General features: G+C 40.0%; 1 protein-coding gene across 1 annotated transcript; it reads left to right on the forward strand.

Moving 5' to 3' along the window:
- Nucleotides 1-6,230: 6,230 nt before the first annotated feature.
- Nucleotides 6,231-18,496, forward strand: RPP40 (ribonuclease P/MRP subunit p40). The gene is made up of 8 exons (XM_075052375.1): nt 6,231-6,426; nt 7,779-7,923; nt 9,128-9,196; nt 10,703-10,798; nt 11,994-12,119; nt 15,113-15,311; nt 16,235-16,369; nt 17,654-18,496. Exons 1-8 carry the CDS (start codon nt 6,295-6,297, stop codon nt 17,850-17,852), a joined length of 1,101 nt encoding a protein of 366 aa, XP_074908476.1. The 5' UTR covers nt 6,231-6,294; the 3' UTR covers nt 17,853-18,496.
- The last annotated feature ends 923 nt before the right edge of the window (nt 18,497-19,419 follow it).

Genomic DNA, 19,419 nt, shown 5'->3' on the forward strand with positions numbered 1-19,419 from the left:
ATATTAGCTGCTGTCAAGCACAGTTGGAGGGTGGGGGCAGGGATAATATTTGTACTGATATAAATACCTTGCAGATTTTTACATGAAGGTAGCCAGCCTCCTGTTCCTTACCCCTCCCTTCAAGGGCTCCATGAAACTCATACCTCACACCGGACCTTCCAGGTGACTGGAGAGAAATGGTTCAAAGCCTATTAATATATCATGCACAATTAACAGGTGTTTATGGTATTCCTTTAGCATTAATGTCAAAAATTTTGCAAAGAATTTACATATAAAACTTAAAAATGGAAACCTAAATTTAAAAGTCTGAATTCACATTTAAGTCTCAGTGTGAGAATGCTTTTTGAATGACACAGGGATGCACACACTGACTTCGGTGCAGCTTGTGAAAGTACCATGCTTTGGCACCAAAATGCCAAAGTAAAAATAATGCTTAGGCATTTACGGGACTAGTCTACAAAATAGTCCAAGCACCAAAAATATATCTGAAGTGGAATGATAAGGACGGCCTGCTAATAGAAAGTAACATTTTAAAAAGTTTTTAAGGGAAAGTGATTTCAAACTTTAATTCATATCTTTGAGAGTGATTTATAATATGGCAGGCTATTAAAGTCCATGTCCATAATTGCAAATATAATAAATACATATTTCTGAATGACTTGGTATGTAAATATTCTTAATCCTAATAACAGGAATGTAGTGAAACGGGAAAAAGAGGATTTACTCCAAAATAAGTGTACTGAAACAGGGGCTTATGTGCAAAAAATCATTCTTAACTAGGTTTTCCAGAATAACTATTTTAGACTATTTCTAAATGAAAACATTGAATCTTGCTCAGATGAATGAAATGTACAATTCTAAATTTAAACTTGTGTCCTTCATTTCTGATAATGCCACATTGGTCCCTAAATCCTTAGGTCCTCCTGAAAATACTATTACCCGGGAACATGCAGCTTTTTTTTTTAATCTTGGGTTATTTTAAATTACTACACAGTTTCTGTTGCTTGATTTCATAGCTAAGATTAAAGAAAGAAATCAGGCACCCATGCGCTCCCGTAACTGCTTTTTGACCACCTGCGTACAGGCTGGGTGGCTGAGGCAAGCTCCCCATCCCACCGTAGAGAAGCAGGCTTCCAGCTGCCTGAGAGGACACTCTCCTCTCTCTATGGCTTTCTTCCTCCGCCGGCACCTTCTTCAGCTTCTCTCTGCTTGAGACAAGCAACCGCATGACTTTGATGCTGAGTTGCAAAAGGGTGACTGAAATTTTACTGCGCTAAACCTGCACGGCCAAACTCTGCTGCCCGTCCTCAGTCAAAACGCAGCCAGCCCGCCCCACGCGAGTTTGCAGGAGTGTGAAGTGCAGCATGGGACCTTTCATCATTTGGGGGTGTAAGAGAAACAGTTTAGTGGGGAAAAATGCCAGTGGTCTTGCAATCCAAATGCTTACTAACGAGATGCATTAACATACAAAGGTGTGCACAGCAACAGGTACAGGAAATACTGCTGACTTATTGGTGGAAATGGCAAATCCTCTTCTTGAAGCAGACTGGAAGCTTGAGCTGACGGGAAGGAATTACTCTGCGCTGATCTTAAGAGAAAATGCACCCTACTTTGAACATTAAATTTCTACGCTTCTTTCATTTTTTAAAGGTGCTTACAGGAGGGAATGCTTAGTTTTACTTTCGCTTTGCTTTGCATTCTGTATCTTCATGACGGTGCATTTTAAACAGCATGATCTGCTGCAATCCCAGGAGCAGCACTAATGTTACTAGAAATACAATGCTCTAAGGATATTAGCAAGGCAATTTTTGCAGGGTCAGCTAATATCCTTTAGCAGACCAATTCATGTAACTGGAAAAATTGTGTACAGGTTGAGAACAAGACTGCTATGACGAGTTTAACGTGATCATGTTAATTGGTTAGTCAATTTGAGGAAAAATAATGCCCTTTACCTGTAGAGCTGGGGGAGGAGACCTTAGCAATGGAAAAGGCAGCAGCGTTTCCCCGTCTTGTTATGGGACAAGGAGCGGGACACATCTTTATTGCCCGTGGAATGTCGAGGTGAGCGTGGAAACGCTCCCTAGGACATTTGCCAGAAGATGAAGGAGCAACCAGGGGAACGTGGCCACAGTTTGTTACCTGCTGCAAGGAAGTGTGAACAGGGAACAGGTTCGACTCTTCCTTGAATGCTGTGGAGTAGCTTGCTCCAGCGCGTGTTTTGTAAGAGTACATGTGCCTCGTATTAGCCTTAATGTGAACAACAATTGATCTGTTTAGAGGGAAAGAGAAAGTGCATGAGAATTCCCCATCACCATGCAGGGCCCAGCCAAAATCTGATCCCTAGGAGGCAAGTGGAGGTGAAGACTCCGCTTGAATATAGGTGGAATACACTCCTGCTCCCCAGAACCTTGTCAGATGAATCACTCTTCTCATTTCTTCTCCCGCTGTAATATCACAAAAGTGAGTGAGTGTGAGGTTTCCCAGATTACAGGGGGTGTTAACTCTAAAAGAAACAGATCAGGTAGTTGTTGGGTTTTTTAGAATTGCATTTAAACCAAATCCAGCAACTCGGTCCATGGTTAGCATTCACTGTTCTTCCTGGCTTGAAGAGCTGCTTTGGGGAGTAGCTTGGCAGAAGCTTTGTTTGTAATCTCCTTGAAAAGCAAGTCTGAGTGGGATCTTTTTTACAATCCATCACTGCTCTGAATATTTGGACCAAAGTGTGTAAAAACGGGATATAAAGCTAACTATCTGCGTCTTCACCATCTTTCCACTTTTCTCAATGACAGAAACAGTTGACACTGATCAAGTAAATTGCTTAGTTTCAGAGTCTTATACACTTTATTAGTTTCAGATAAACAAGGCACCAGAGGTATCTGTTTCTGTTTCCCAAAGTACTAATTACAATAGCCAAGGTGAAAAGATTTAGACAACTTCCTTCTCTTTTGCAGTCAACAGTATTTAAGAAAGAAAAAGAGTGACTGGAAAGAAAAATATTTTGATTCATCTTAAAGACACAAACCAATTTAAAAATATCTGTGACAAATACTTGTTTAGATTTGATTTTATGAAACTCTAGGTATTTTAATAATGTCATTTTTTTTAATCAGAAAATTCAGCAGAAAGAATGAGTTAAGATTGCTCTTCAGCAGTGAAAAAAAGTACCTGAAAGAAGCAGCTGGGCTTCACATCTAGAGATATTGTACCTAATGTGAAAATCAGGCTTTTCTTTCCAGACTCTGTCATTTTATACAAAACCAGAACGAAATTTCCTCAGTCCCAGGAAATATTTTAGAGATCCTTCCCTACTCCAAGCTATTACCACAGGTTGCCTCAAGGCATTGCTTTCCTCTTGGCTACAGCCTGTAACTCTTCAAGAATGCGGAAACTGAATTGCTGTAAAACTGCATTACCCTGTCATGGGTTTGAAATCCTTGGGAAAATTGTGATAGCTTCACAGCTCAAATTATTTAAAGTTTAAAATGTCTTTTTTTTTTTAACAATATACAGAAACCCTGCACCCAATTACTCACAAAACTGTAACAACCACTATTAAAATGTCAGCATTTACCAACAATGAGCGTATATATGTATAGCCCATTTAAAGGTAAGGAAATTCTCTATGTTACAGCACAGACTACTGGACTGTGAAATGTTTTTTTTTTTTAATGTAGTTCAGTATCTTCAGGGAGTTCTCTAGAACACACATACTCTATAATAGGACAGCCAACGTATATGAGTAAGGATGGGTTAAAATTAATTGCCTGACATATGAACCGAACTAACTGTACAGTGATGTGAATCCTTCAATGCTCCACTGAGCTGCAGTGAACTACACTGCTGCCAAAATCCCTAAAATACTGACTTAACTCTGAATATGCAACCATGAATCTTACTCTCTTAATCCTTCCCCAACATATTTTCTTCTCATTTCTCTTCCTATCCATTTGTATCCCTAGCAGAAAGCATAAATTGTATTATCATAGAGAAGCTCACAAAAAAAAAACCCCAAACCACAAAAAAAACCAGCTCCATGGGCTGCTTTGAGTATAGCTGAATTTCCGCTCTGGATCTCTGGGCTTATTGATCAGAGGCTTGAACTTTTCACCCCTTTAGTAGAACAGGCTTTCTGATCATCGCAGTGTGATGCTCGTCTGCGCACAGAGGCTTCTGCTTGCGGGTATGATAATAAGTGACATTAATCACGTAGTGCTTTTCCCATTAAAGTTTGCACGCTTTAAATTAGAAGGCTACTGTGATTACATAGCCTTTTTTGATTCATAATAATCCAATTAATCCAATTTATACAGGCAACCTTAGTGCAGAATTCAGCCCTCCTCCACAAACGTTAATGAGCCAGTGACCTTGTGATGTGTAGCTCCATCTCAGTCTCACGCATTGGAGGACACAAGCCTTTGAGTTCAGAGCAGCAGTGTCTTGATGTCACTTCAGTAAACAAGCACTTGGAAAGCACATGCCCTGAAACAAGTGGGCCTGAATCAGCCTAACAAGCCAGAAGCACTGAACCAGTAACTCCTCGGTAGCATCCCTCCTTCCATTGGGCAAGCACGGTTCTGTAGCACAGACCTTGCAAGGACCAGGCTTTTCACACTGCTAGCTATTTATAGCTATTAAGTCAGCAACATCAGGCAGACCCAAACACAGACAGAGCACTAGAAAAGTGCAGTCTGTGCTAGAAGTGGAGCCTGGGCATATCAACCGCTGAAGCTGGAGCTGTAACACAAATTCATCAGACTGGAAATACAGATCTAGAAAACCTGTGTGCTGCCTGTTTATCTCAGCCAAACAGCCCATAAGCGACCAAGTAGTGAACAAGAGTGCTCGAGTTATGATATCAAACCAAGACACGCAGCTGGTGAATGAGTAAAATCATAGGAAGTTGATGGTTCCTAACTGCATAACACTGCAGGTGTTGAACAAATGACCTTACCATAACCTTTACTTTTCTATACTAAACAAAGTTCCTATGCAAATCTGTACTGAACAAACTTTTCCTCTTGGCATCCGCCCACGGAAGGCAGAGGAATAATCAAACTCATGTACCCCTGAGCATCAACATCGAACATCTCATCTAGAAATAGCAGGTCAAGATCTCCCTAGGGCAAGCCTGAGATGTCTGGAACTAGTGTCATCAAACTGGCATCAAAACCGAGTGTCAGGTTTGCCTGCTTGATGGATGTTTGGTGAACAGACCGAAGTTGTGTTTTAAGTAAGGTTACATACAGCCTTGTACAGTGTACAGAAAACAGCAAATACCAAGAAAGTTGCTTGGTACCTTTTTAAACTAAATCAGGAGCCACAGAGCTAGGGGATCGGGAAGAGAAATACTGCAGCAAGGCGGAAAAAGGAAATTTTTGTACATGCTTTATTTAAAATATACAATGTACTGAACAAGCAGCGAGAGGACACATCAGAGGCAGGGCCCAATCCCACAACCCTTGTGCACCGTACTTGCTAATCTGAGCAGTCCCATTTGGAGTGAGAGTGGACACAAGATCTTCTTCATGAACTTGTAGAACTGCAGCTCTTACTACAAATATGCTCAGAGAACTAATGGACCACAAATTTTCAGTAGGAATTCACATACTCGGTGTATCTCTACGGGGCTCTGATGAAATCGGGTAGTATTTCGGTAGTGGCCTACCTCACAGGGCGCACACACACCCCTGCAGCCCCTGGGGTGGATGTATTTCTCGTACTTGCTGTAGGGGGGAAAGAAGCAGGTTGCTCGACGTCTGGAAGGCTCCCCAGTGCCACCAGCCACCCCAGGACACGCTTCTACGCGTCTCGTTTTATCCCTTCAAGCGTCCGTCTCCCCTAAAACCCTTCCCTCTCGGGAAACACGCCCTGGGAGCCTACAGCGCTCCCGCTCCGTCTCTGCAGGGCCCAGCTCCGGCTACCAGAGCGACTCACGAAGCACGCACATGCTTTAACCGCCCTGAGTTACAGCTGCTGCACCGCGAAACCCGCGCGGGCTTTTGCCGCCTGAGCCCCGGCGGGGCTGTTCTGAACCCGTGAGGGCCGAACGCGCCGAGTACGCCCACAGCCTGACTCGGGGCTGGGGTACTGAGGCGGCCCAAGCCTGTCATGGCTGCCGCCCCAGGGCGGGGCCCCGCTGCCGCGCATGCGCACAGCGGTGTGTCAGCGGCCGGAAGCGTCCTCACCGCACGGCTTCTTCTCCCCCCCCCATTTCCCGCGCGGCGGGTGACGTGTGCGGGGCCCCGCTCCCCCATTGGCGGCGCTGTCCGGCGGCGCGCGGAGCTCGGCGCGAGGATGTCGGCGCTGCCGCCCTTGCGGCGCCTCCGGCAGGCGCCGCGGCACCTGCTGGTCTGCGAGAGGGGCCACGCGCGGGACGCGCGCTCGCGGCACGCGGCGCGGGTGCGGGACCACGCCTACAACTGCCGCGTGAGTCGGGGGGGGGGGGGCGCGAGCCGGGGCGTTTAACGGCCGCGGCCGTTGGCGGGCGACGGGGGGTGGGGGGAGGGGCGCGCGCGCTACCTGACAGCCGCAGGCTGGTAGTCCGAGCCGTGAGGGACGGGGGGTCGGTCAGCTGAAGCCTGGCTGCAGGCGATCCCGGGAAGGCCTCTTTTTCCCCTCGCCCCTCCATCTGCCAAAGGATCCCGCCGTGCCGTCATCAAGAACTGCTTCGCTCTTTGGGGCAGCTTAACGCTGCGAAGACCAGCTTTCGCCAGCGTGCCCGCCGTTCTTTGCCTGTCGCCAGTGTCAGTCTGACCCTCTCGCTATTTCCTTAGCGACTTTCCTAGCAGCTAACTAGAAAGCTTTCTACTTGTGTGGCAGGCAGCCCGCCTGTCAGTTGTTATTTCTCTTGTGTACGTGTGCAAAGGGAGATACGTACCTGTTCTTCTGTGAGCTCCTTTGTTTCCGAAAACAGGGGTTTTTTGGGGGGTGGAGTGGGAAGGAGCAGGGGGATGAACCTTTATGCTGCTCGTGCGGGGTTATTGGGAAGCTTGGTGTTTGCCCGTGTAATAATCTCGTTTGCCCTCATCTCGCGGCCTTAAGAGTTCCCTTGATCTATGAAACACGTACAGGGAAAGTTTTAAACAAAAGGGAAATTAAAGGTAGGCAATTGGGCCGAAAGAATGAATGCTGAGTTTAGTAAGAAAAGATAGGCGCTCATCCCTTTTGAAAATCGGTTTCCTACCTTAAATTAGAAGCCTCCTACAGAACTTGTAGCCTTAACGTACGTACGCCCTGTGACTTTTTTGAAAATTGTAAGCCCGTCTTCAAGTTTTGTTCTGATGGTCTGTTTGCTTTCCTGACCTCTAAAATATTCTACAAAGGAGAATGCATTGATTCAAAAACTAGTTTAAATTCTACTTTGGTCTTTGCATTTCCACTGACGTTACATAAATGCTTAGCCTGCATTTTGAGTTAAAACTGCTTCCTGTAGCAAAGGCTGAAGGAAATGTTCCAGGGCGACTTCAAGCTAAATTTATAATGATGTCAAACAAGATCATTAGTTAAGTCATGGTGTGTAAAATCATGCTTTTATGTAACACCTCAAATGCTGTTGTATAGCATGTAAAATGCAAAAACCAAATAATGTCTTTGCTGTACTTGGAGACTTTTTGCAAATTGATACATTTTGAAGACAGTAGCTTGAAATTATTTTTCCTTCATCTCATTTTGGTGTAGCATACTGATTTATTTGAAAAGAAGACTTAATTTTTTTTTCCTGGTTTCCTTCCAGAACAGATTTTAGGATATGATTTACATTACAAATATGTTCCTAATAGGTGTCCTTTTTGATCCCTGAATGTGGCGTACTACCTGAAGTGCTGAAAAGTGCTATTGCAGATGTTGGACAGTACTACCTGGTGAGGAATTTATCGGTTCATGAATTGGTCGCTCATGAATTCATCGATGCTTTTGTGAAGAAAGGTAAGGAGGTAATCGGAACATGACAGATGCAGTAACAGTGTATATTTTTCATAACACAGTAAAACCCATTTATTATTATTTATTCTGAACAGTATTTTAAAGGAAGGGAAGAAAAAATACTAAGAAAATTATGTATTAATTTCTTTATCTGCTTTTTTCTGCTCTGTGGTATGCCAACATTTGTTTACACCCAATGGGTCCAAAACTTCTATGACTGTTCCCTCTTTGTTTCTCCCTATTCCATCTTAACTCTGCAATCCAGCTATCAAGAGGGCTTCCATGTATCCTCACACCTGTTTATCTTCTACGTTTCATCTTTATGCAGATTCCTGCAGAGATCAGCTCCCTTCTCCCTTTCTGATTCCTTCATATTTCAACACAAGAGTTGTGTTCCACAGCAGACAAGAGAAAAAGAGGAAAAAATATGCTGTGGGGTTTGGGGTTTGTTGGGTTTTTTAGCTAATGGAGCTGCAGTGGCTCGTCCTTATACAGTAAGAGCAAAGAGGGCATGAAGAAAAATGCAGCCTCTGCCCAGCCAACTTGCTATTGCATACTCAAAGCATGTGGTTTTTATTGAGCAGGCCCTGCTCATTTGGCTCATGATAAATGTTGTACCCTTCAGATAATTGCCAGGGAGAAAAAAAACTTTAAAGGGAAAAGAGAGGAGAAGAGAGAACATGTGGGTGACACGGGAGAATGAGATCCATTCTTTTACAAATGTGGGACTCTTTTTCATATTTCCTTTAGTCTCATAAATGGCTTTTATGTCAGTAGTTTTATGGAAGCAGTACAATGTTTGTACACCAAGTTTACAGGATCCGACTCTTGTATTTTTAAGAGCAAAATTGGTTGTGGCAGATAATGCTACAAAATATATTTAGTAATGTGAGCATCTTCCACCTTGTCTGCATGTGAACCAATAATAGAAATGTGTCTGGAAAATACAGGGGTTTCCATTTGCTGAGCGGGGAAGGCCACAGGTGGAAAGTAAGTGTTTTCATATTGGGGCATATTGTTAATATTATCTGTATTACAGGTCCTTTAAAATAGTGCCAGTCCAAGGTTTATAAAAATAATAACAGAATGCTGTTTTGCTTGAGAAGGTGGTATTTGGCATGTTTGATTATCTTGAGGTGAATCTTTCATATTGTCATGTCTGTCTTTAGAGACTCTAATCTCATGGTTTTCTGCTTTACTATTAAAGGTTCATGCTATGCACTTACGTATAACACAAAAATTGATCAAGATAATACTGCAGCTCTGCTACCAAATGGTATGTTTTGTTGTGTTTTTAGTAATACATACATATTGATTATGGTCTTGGGTTTGGTGGGGATTTTTTTTGTTTTTTTGGTTTTTTTTTTCAGTTGGAATGATGTAAACTGGAAACTTTAATGCTTATTGTACTTGCCAACTTTATTTAGAAATATGTTTGAATCAGAAGAATATTCATTTTAACATATTTGTTTCATTCATGCTGTTAAATTATTTATTTCATCAAAAGGAAATTAAGAAAAAAAATCAGCTTCACTTATGTATAGTGTCAGATTGGCAATGCTTCAATCATAATTGCAATTGCTACAGAGGATTATTTTTGTGAAAACATTGCATTCCTACTTCTTGTTTCCTACTGATCTTAAAGACAGAATTTGTACCAAAAAAGAAAATTATCAGCACTGCTTAGGAACACTTTTAAAATATTCACTGTTTATTCTTTGAGAATTATGTGACATGTTAAAATACTCTTTTGCAGTTCCATCACAGTTTTATGACAAAATTTTCCATCTCAGGTGGGATTTTACATGCAGAGAAAATAATGAAGCTATTTTGGGCTTCCAATATGTCTGTTTAACAATATATCAGATATAATAGAAACAGAAATTGGTCTATCGGCCCTCTAGCGTAAGATGCTGTAAGATGATGGGTGCCTATCAATGCATAAGTAAATTAAGATTCTTCAGAGGAGGAGTTCTTTTATGTGCTCTGTTAGCACAGTCCTAGCAAAATGAATACTTGATAGTATTTATACAATAGAATTTGTATGATACAGTTACTACAAGCTATGCACAATTAATGCAGAGACAGTGTTACAATTCCTGGTTATGTCACTATCTGAAATCTTCAGCAGCAGCCTTATTTGTTTGTATTCTATATTATCCTGTATTCTATATTATACTGTTGTATGCTATATTATACAGTAGAATCAAAAGACTGTAGTAGAGATCTGTTGTGTGAAATTCTGTGCTAAGTAGCAGCTGCCAGATTTGGTTTATGAACATGGAAGTGGAGTTGTTCCAGCGCATATCTGCTCATCACTAATAAGCATAGTTTACTCAATGTGAGTAGTCCCACTGGAGTTGGAGGAACTGCTTTTGTATGTTTAGTTGAGCAGTGCACACATGACTATACTATGTCAGGCCCTGGTGTAATGTAGCGCTCAACCAATGACACAGCAAACGCTAGGGGACAAGTGGAGGAAAGATTGAGGCAATGAAGAGAGGTAGTACAGTAAAAAACGCTATTACTATCTCAGGAATAATATTATACTTTTCTCATTCTAGTTCATAAGACCTCTTTGATAAAAAAAGAGTAATTGAGTTATAACATATATTTTTTAAGGGTTAATCTGGTAATCCATTTAACTGGAACTAAGGAGTCTGAATTACATTAGTAATACCATTGATCCAAAGCTAACGTTGTATAAGGTATACAGTTCTCGGAAGACTTCAAAGGGGACTAAGTAGAAGATTATTTGTATTGAAGTTTGTTTTGTTTATAGGAAAACTAATTCTATCAGTGGATAAGGATACTTACGAGGAACTTGGACTGCAAGGTCGCCCTTCTCAGTATTCGGGCAAAAAAGTAATGAGATATAGTAAGTATTATTTATATTAACAGAGAATTGTTTCAGATCTGTCTGTGAAGCACCTTGTTATGATGTTAAACCAGCAATGCTGAAACTTGCCTTTCCTTAAAATTGGTTATTGTCTAGGTCATATTTTTCCAGATGCTGATACAAGGACTGCCTGAAGAGAAAAAATACTTTTTCCAAATAATAAAGCAGTTATAGGGAAACAAATGTGTGATCTTTTGGGTATTCTATAAAATTTTTTATTTTTGGGTCTTTCATAGTCTTGTTTATGCTGGAGTGATGTAGGACGCAAGGATTTTTGTATACTGTGCACAGTATCTGTGCCTTCCAATTTAAATCGGAAAATACTAAACTAATTAAGGTAGAGCTTAAAATTTGCACACTACACAGAAAAAAAATAGTGAAGAGCCTCACCCAAGACTGCTTGCTTGAAAGGCAGAATTGTATTGCTTTTGACATATCTAAAATGGTAATCTCTATATACCAAGTACTTGGAAAATGTTGTAGTTTTTTAACAGCTGCAGAGGAGACATACTGAGTGTGATTTTTTTATTGTTGTTAATTATTTTTTTTTTTTGTAAATAATTAAAAAAACCATGAACACTATGCCATCTCAAATGTATTAGAACCTGCAGTAGTTGATAGGTAGGTAGACAAAAACTTTAGAAGGGGAAACTTGTTATCTATAATAAGAATTTTGGCAAAATGGGACACGATTTTACTATTCAGTTTGTCAAGTAAAATGTATGATGAAATTTCCATGTAAAAAATAAATGTAACTTTTAGCCTGGGACCAATTAATCTAGAAAAAAAAACAGTTGAAAAAGTGTCATTGCCATATATGTGGCTTTTGATGTTAGAAACTTGCTTTTTTAGTGCTAATAGCTTGCCTAATTACCAAGATATTTTTAAGGCACTGTTTTGGGACTTCTGTCACTGCCATTACAAAAGGAATCTTTCCCTCCAGTCACTAGAAGGCAGTTCCAGATTATATCAAAATAAGGACAGCAGGAGGTAAATATTTATTTACATAATGGGGAGTCATATTTATATAACCAGATACTTTTTATGAAGATGCTGTCTATATGAAAAGGAAGTCTAATGTTCTTTGGTTTCTTTGTGTTCTTTTAGTTCGTAATGAATTTAATATGAAAATTTATTTCAGTTGAGTAACAACTGCTTTTGTACATTTTTGCAGTTGTAACTGTTGACTTGACTGATTCCGGCTTTCACCCTGATAGCAAGAAACATAACAGAGTGCTTTGGGCCTTGAAAGAAAAGAAACCTTTAGAATTTGACTTCCTACTGGCTTGGTATAATCCAGGTAATAAGAACTAAATGTAAAACTAAAATGTAACTGACATGAAGTCCAGATATTTTTAGTTTACTGTTCTTTTCTAGTGATTGTCCAAATGCATTTTTAGTGGATGAAAAAGTTAGATTAAAATGTGTTTACGTGAGACTGTTTGTTTGTTTTGTTTATTTGATTGGGCAGGGGGAGTGTTATGTGCATTACTTCCTACACAGCAGAACATTTCAGTTCAGGAACACAACAGTGATTCATAGGAGATATATTAGTTGCTTCATTTCCTTGTCTCTGTTGCCCAGGCTTTCTGGTGTAACTGTGCCTCTTTTTTATAAATTTGTGACATACATGACTATTATTAATACAAATTTTTTTAGTTTTTTAATTAATACACATAAGTTACATATTTGGTGTAGTATTTGAGATGGGGAACTTTCATCAGTAGTTATAGGACATGTACAGAGTCCCTATTTCTGTTGTGTGCCATGTACACTGATACACACGCAATCTGCTATTTTATCATTTTATTCTCAAGCACTTGTTTGAGATTGGAGCAGAGTAAGAGGTTGTTATAAGAAATTGTATTGTCTCAGATCATCTTTCTTATAGTATTTGTTTATCTACTGTTTTCTAATTACTTTTGGGTTTTCCCCTTGGGATTTAAGTATTGCTCTTCCTCTCGGGGTCACTTTCCAAAGTCCTCAGTTGCTTGTATAACCGCAGAATAGGCCGTGTCTAGGGATATGTGGCATATGCATAGAATTGACAAAAACTGCAGGAGTGTGGTATGTACTGCAACACAATGTTTTTCTTCATCATAGCTGTGTAGCTTTTAGTGTAGTTCTGCTTTGAGTTTCCATGCTAGTGAGATGAGATGTTAGAGGGGTCCCTGAGAATGCTTTCCCATCTGCTCTTTACATTGTTACTCTTCCCTGGCTCTTCAAGACCCAAGTCTGAGCAGGAGTTAACTGATCTGAGAAACTAAAGCTTCTTACAAGCTCCTTTAGCAGTGTCCCATGTTTCAGTTTAGTCCTTCATGTTTCTGCTCCCCCTTTTTAAGTACTAATCATATGACAAGGATCTGTCCTTGTTTGTCATACAGAAATTGTTTAAAGGCTTGCGATTCCCATCCTTGTAGTCTTCAGGAAAGGGTCACAGTGGAGACTGTTGCTACCATAAATGGTGACATAAATCCAACTAAGGTGGCAGATCTTCGGGGTCAGCTTGCTTGGATTTATTGACCCTGGGCAGAGAGCAAAATGCCTCTAGGGCCAGTATGTTTCTTATGTTTGTTGCTGCCAGGGTAGCAGCATTCAGGAAGAAGAGCATTCCTTTTTCCTCACTTTCTTACATCCAAAAAATGGGTCAGGTCAATCATTTCCTGAATATGGAGTTAAGTCTGAATGCCTTTCTCTGCAGTAATCTTGTGCTTATAACACACGAAAGACTCTTAGTTCCATAGTACTGCCAAAAATAAAACTTTTATAGATTTTTATTAATAGACATGAGACATCATGTAGATTCTGCTGGAAGGGAAAAAGAGGGCTGTATTTTGTCAAGAGAATCTGTGTCCTCCATGAACATTCTGCTTCCAGCCTTCCTGCTGATAACTGGTGTTCCTTGCTATGGCCAGCACTGATGCAAACCTATAAACAATTGTTCCACTTGCCAAAAGCAGGGGTTTTTTTTCATACCCGTTTTTCCCACTTAGTGGTTCTGGCACCAAGAGGAACAGAAAAAGGGATTATGGATTGTCTCATGTCTTTATTGAGAGAGGCAAACCAATCTTTTCTTTTCTATTGCTGTAATTTCTATGACAATTTTAAATGTGTATTGGCTGAAATACACTGGCCTCCGAAAAACTTTGGCAATGTGCCTGGTTGTTGCTGACATGGAGAGCTATCATGCAGCTAGAGAAATTTTTCTCTTGGAGTCTTGACTGTAGTCTTCAAGATTTCCTGAAGTTAGGGCTCTAGCTGAGGCTCCCATATGCAGCGGACATTTAAAATGTATAATTTTTTATATTTGACTAAGAATTCTAGGGCAATATTATACATTCTTTAAACCTGTTAGTTTAACAAATGCCAATAGGAAGTATGGGCTGAAGGAAGATTGTTCTGGCCTTTTAGGACAATGAAAAGGGAAACTTTCTGCAGGTGTGAAGGCATGTTCCAGGAGAATTTAAATGATGCTATAGCTTTTTGCAAAGTATTCCTGAGATCTGGAGGAATTTATTCTGCTGGAGTTGTTCATGATTCTAGAAGCCATACTGTCTCTAGGAGGCAGTTTTTAGTGAACTAGTGATGCTGGGTTCCCTCCAGACACTCAGTGTTTTTTGAGGGAATGCTACCTGTATTCATGTGATCTTAGTTCCCTTTACCTCATCTTAGAGATGCATTATCTTTGTGTACATCTACTACGTGTATTCTCCCTCAGGTTGCAATGCTTGAGGAATTTCTAGAGATGCTGAACTAGAGATGACCTAATGGTCTAATGCACACACTGCCCTTCTACAGTAGCGAGTACCTGTGCATGAGCATGAAGGGAGTGTATGTATGGGCACTAGTAATGCAAAATGTTCTCTGGCCTTGTGTTTATAGGCACGGGTCTATTTACAGTGTGAGTGCATTTGCAAACCACATGATCTTGGGGAGCAGTTAACATGTTCCTGCTCCCTTTCATGTGTTCCTTTTCAGGAATGCTGAATTCCTTTTCTAATGAGTTCATTTTATTACTTGCCCAGTTAATCTGCTTGAATTTTCTATTGACAGATCTATACTTGCTAGTTAAGTAGTAAATTTACTGAGCTATACTAAGTTGCTGGATCTTGTACTAATTTTTATTTCCAAGGTAAGGAAGCTGAAGAGTCTATGGCTTTTGCCAAAGATAACAGCATGTAAGCGGTTTTACACACTGCATTTTCTTGTACACATATACAAAGGTTTCATGTATTCAGTGCTCCTTTTGTTTAGTAGTTTCGTAACAGCTGTTTGTGGTGTTCTGTTGTTAAGGTGCAGAGGGATCAACGTTGATGTCATACTTTTCAAAAAAACAAATACAGGCCCTGAAGCCAAAAATAACTTTCAGCACACTAAGGGACTTGGAGTGTCCCGTGTTGCAAAGTAACGAACTACAAGGAAAGCCAGATGAGTCCTGCAGTACAGAGGAGCTGTTTGAGTGGCTAGGTGCTGTCTTGAATCAAGTTAGCTTGTAAGTATTTGAATTTGTTTTACCTTTAAATCTATTTTAAGTAAGGAAAGCCACAGTTCATTTTAATGAAGAGTTAAATAAGAATTAAGAAAGACACATTTCTATAAGTGGGAAGTCCATTATGCACTTAAGCGTTTGTTCTAAGTCTTGAATAACTTACCTGTGTCTTTAGGGGTACCCATCTGTACTGGTTTTGGCTGAGATGGAGTTAATTTTTTTCATAATAGCTCCTACTGTTCTGTGTTTTGGATTTGTGAGGAAATAACACAGGGATGTTTTTGCTATGGCTGAGCAGCGCTTACGCAGCATCAAGGCCTTTTCTGTTTCTCACGCTGTCCTGCCAGCGAGTAGGCTGGGGGGGTGGGCAAGAGGCTGGGAGGGAACGCAGCCATGACAGCAGACCCCAACTGACCAGAGGGATATCCCACACCATATGGTGGCATGCTCAGCAATAAAAGCTGGGGGAAGGAAGGGTGGGAAGTGTTCAGAGTTACAGCGTTTGTCTTCCCAAGTCACACTTAGACATGATGAAGACCTGCTTTCCTGGAGATGGCTAAACATCTGCCTGCTGATGGGAAGTAGTAAATGAATTCCTTAGCTTGCTTTGCTTTCACGTGCAACTTTTGCTTTACCTATTAAATTGTCTTTATCTCATGCATCTTCTCACTTTTACCCTTCTGATTCTCTCCCCCACTGCACTAGGGGGGAGTGAGTGAGTGGCTCTGTGTGTTTAGGTGCTTACCAGGGTTAACCCGCAGCACCATGACATCTTGTGTATTAATTGCTTGGCCATTAGTTGCTTTGGTATTAATTTAGATGATATACATAGATACTAGTTTGGTACAAGTTTCAATTACTAAGACTTCCTATGGAAGATTTAAAGTATATTTATTTTAGTTGTTTTTTGTTGTTTTTTTTCCCAGAAACAACAAATCGTCTAGCTTCTTATCAACCTATTGCTGTCCTCAGCCCAACACAATGGTGGAAAAAGCTTTTTTGTGCACAATCACAGGCTTTATAATTCCTGAGAAGATAATTCAGTTATTGGAGCAGCTGTGGTAAGGGCAGGAATACGTTACTAAAACACTTTAACACTTTTTAATTTTTGAAATTACTTTTCAGTAGTGCTGTTGGAGTTAAATAGCAAAATATACAAAATGAAGAATTTTTTAATTAGGAAATAAGCTGGAAGCTTAACATTGGTATAAAAAAAGCAATAGACAATTTTGGATACTTCAAATTTGAAAATGCCTGCCCTGTATTCTAGTAATGACTTTGCTTTTTATTTAATTTCTAAAAAACAGTGGCTCTACTGAACTCCTACATTTTCCATATCCCCCCCCCCCCCGTCTATGAAAATCAGATGCCCTCAAATATGTCTGATTTAGTATTTTTAACTACTGATGGAAAATGTGATTGGAATCCCTTTATGATGCTAAAAAGAGTATCACAAGGTACTTCAAGGTTATTATGGCATTACAATAAAGTAACTTACAATGAGTTTTTTGAATCAAGTGTTGTAATGTAGGACACTGGATAGTGATGAATGGGGTAGCTGTAGTTCTAATTCAGTACCAAACTACATGATACTAGTGTATCCTAGATCAGTGTGGTATCTGTCTGTATTATATATTAGCGCTACTGATAGCAAATTCTGGAAGCTCCTTGCTCCATGTGTGAGACAATGCTTGAAGTGCCTGGTAGCTAACAATTGTAGCACTGACTCATGACAATATTGCTGTTGCTTTATCTGGAATATGATCATTACTCTGAGCAATTTTCAAATCTCATGCAGAAAGCCTCCCTAGGCTACGGTTGGAACACAGGTTTCTTTGGCTTTTATTCTCTCCTTAAGAGCAGTGGATAATGTCTGGGTTTGATTATTTGTAATCTATTTCCTTTCTGGTGGTAAAAGTATTTGTGTCAAGAATAGCCTGACTGTTTCTTCCTCCAATGTCTTTTTTTGCCCTGATAGCAACTGTTCTCAGTAAATGTTCTATTTTCTGAAAGATAATGCATGCTGTAGGAAATTCAGAACAGCTACTTTACAACTTAGAAATTTTTTGAATTGCTATTACTTGCAGGTTTGCCATGTCTAAAAGTATGGTAGGCATAATCAAGGGTCAATCTTGTTTTATTTCCTAATGTCTTCTGATAGAGTATTTTCTTTTGAATTTATTCATTATGTACTAAGGCATAGGTTTTTTAGCTGTTAATTACAAATTTTCACTGAAGTGCCTGTGTCTGATTTTTTTTTTTTTTTTTTTTTTACTTTATATTGTATACTTGAACATGCTGTCTATTCCATTATAATTATTGATACCTTGTTGTCTTCCTTGCAGTTGCTATTTTGGTGAACCAAAACTGGCATATTGGCTGACCTTAACTGTGCATGGCTTTGCAGACAGCCCTGTTTCCTGGAGAGAAAGTGAACATGGTTTCCACAAGGGAGGAGAGAACTTGTACAACTTTGTCATTTTCAGAAACCTGGACTACTGGCTTCAGATGGCTGTAGGAACTAATGATGATTGTCCTCCATAAAGCTACGTCTACAGAAGAAGTTTTCTAATAATCCCATGTTACTGTATAGAAACCTAATAAGATAGTTTTTATAAAAGTTATTAGGTAACAAGTTAAGTACTAAGAGGCTGTATATCGTTTTCCATTATTTATAGCCCTTAAAGGATGACCTGCAATCGAAGGAATGGATTTTTGTTTCTTCACTGTCATACAGTGCCTTCTGAAAGACTTCACAATTCTAGCTTTAAGAAAAAGATATGTTTTTGAGAGGTTTAAGTTCTCGGGAATTGACTATAGGTGGTTTTCCTTTTATCCAGGAATGATTTTGGAATTTGAAAGTTAGTTTTACAGATTACTAGCTAAAATATTTGGGAGGAAAGCACATTTTGGGATTTAGTGTTTTCTTTCTTTACGTTAAAGATCTATAAAACCTTCAAATTCATGTTGAAGACATTTCAGCCTACATGCTGGCAAATAAATAAAAAAAGGGGGAGATGTGTTCTCCATAATTTGGTAGGGAGGAGGAGAAGAAAGCTGAGGAGAAGGAGGTATGTGACAGTGGGAGGAGCACCCATTAAACATGGAAAAAGTGAAGACTTACTGACCTGCTTTTTGGATTTTGCAGATCACAGTTGGTTATCAGAAAAAAGTTGATTTTTAAGTGATGCAAAAGGCTACTGCTTGCTTTCTTAAATTCCACACGCTCACACCCCCACCCCCACCAAATCTCTACTTTTAAAAGTAGCTTGTGATTCTTGCTTACAGGACAACTCAGGGAGCTAAGATTTCACTGTCATGTTATTGCAGATACATTTCTGGGAAGAGTGCTATGGACATACCCTCAAACAATGCAGTTGAAGTGAAACAGGTTCTGTTAACAATAAGCAGTAATGCTGAGAGCATAGGAAGCTTTAAAGAATCCAGGTTAACTCCTGTTGAAATCCATGAAAGGTTGGATGGTGGGTTGGGGGGGAGCAGATGGGCGTTATTTGGTTTTTGTTTTATGGAGTGGGTATGTGTCATTAAAGTACCAATGCAGTGCGGAAATGGAAGTTGTTCACTTGACGGAGTAAGAGATTGGTAGTGGAAGTTAGGGCATAGCTGTAGTAGAAACATCAAGATCTCCTATCTGGGTGAGTGGCACAGAAAAGCGGAAAGACCATGGGAAGCAGTTGAGCTTTGGTTTTTTTATCTGTTTATTGGCTCTCTTCAGTGAGGAGAATAATCCTGGGTGATTTGCTGGATGGTATTTGTTTGTCATACACCTCCACTAAACATAACCCCTTTTGCTCAAGTTTTGTTGCATGTTTCACAAGCACAACTCTGACAAATCAACCGTTTTCTAAATCATTACATTGTTTTTCAAAATTATCCTGCCATGAGATGTTTCTGGTAGGTTACCAGGAACAGAAGTGCCTCTTTGTCACGTGTACAGACATAGACTCACACGATCACAAACTGAATGGACAAGAGTCTGGGAAAGTTCTTGGCTTGGCACTTGACTAGTAAATACTTAACATGGCTGGCTCAAACTTTGTTTCATTACTGTGCATGAGTGCAAATGGCTTCAATTGTTGGCCAAAATCTG

This window comes from Buteo buteo, chromosome 20 (assembly GCF_964188355.1).
Source record: "Buteo buteo chromosome 20, bButBut1.hap1.1, whole genome shotgun sequence".
Lineage (NCBI taxonomy): Eukaryota > Metazoa > Chordata > Aves > Accipitriformes > Accipitridae > Buteo > Buteo buteo.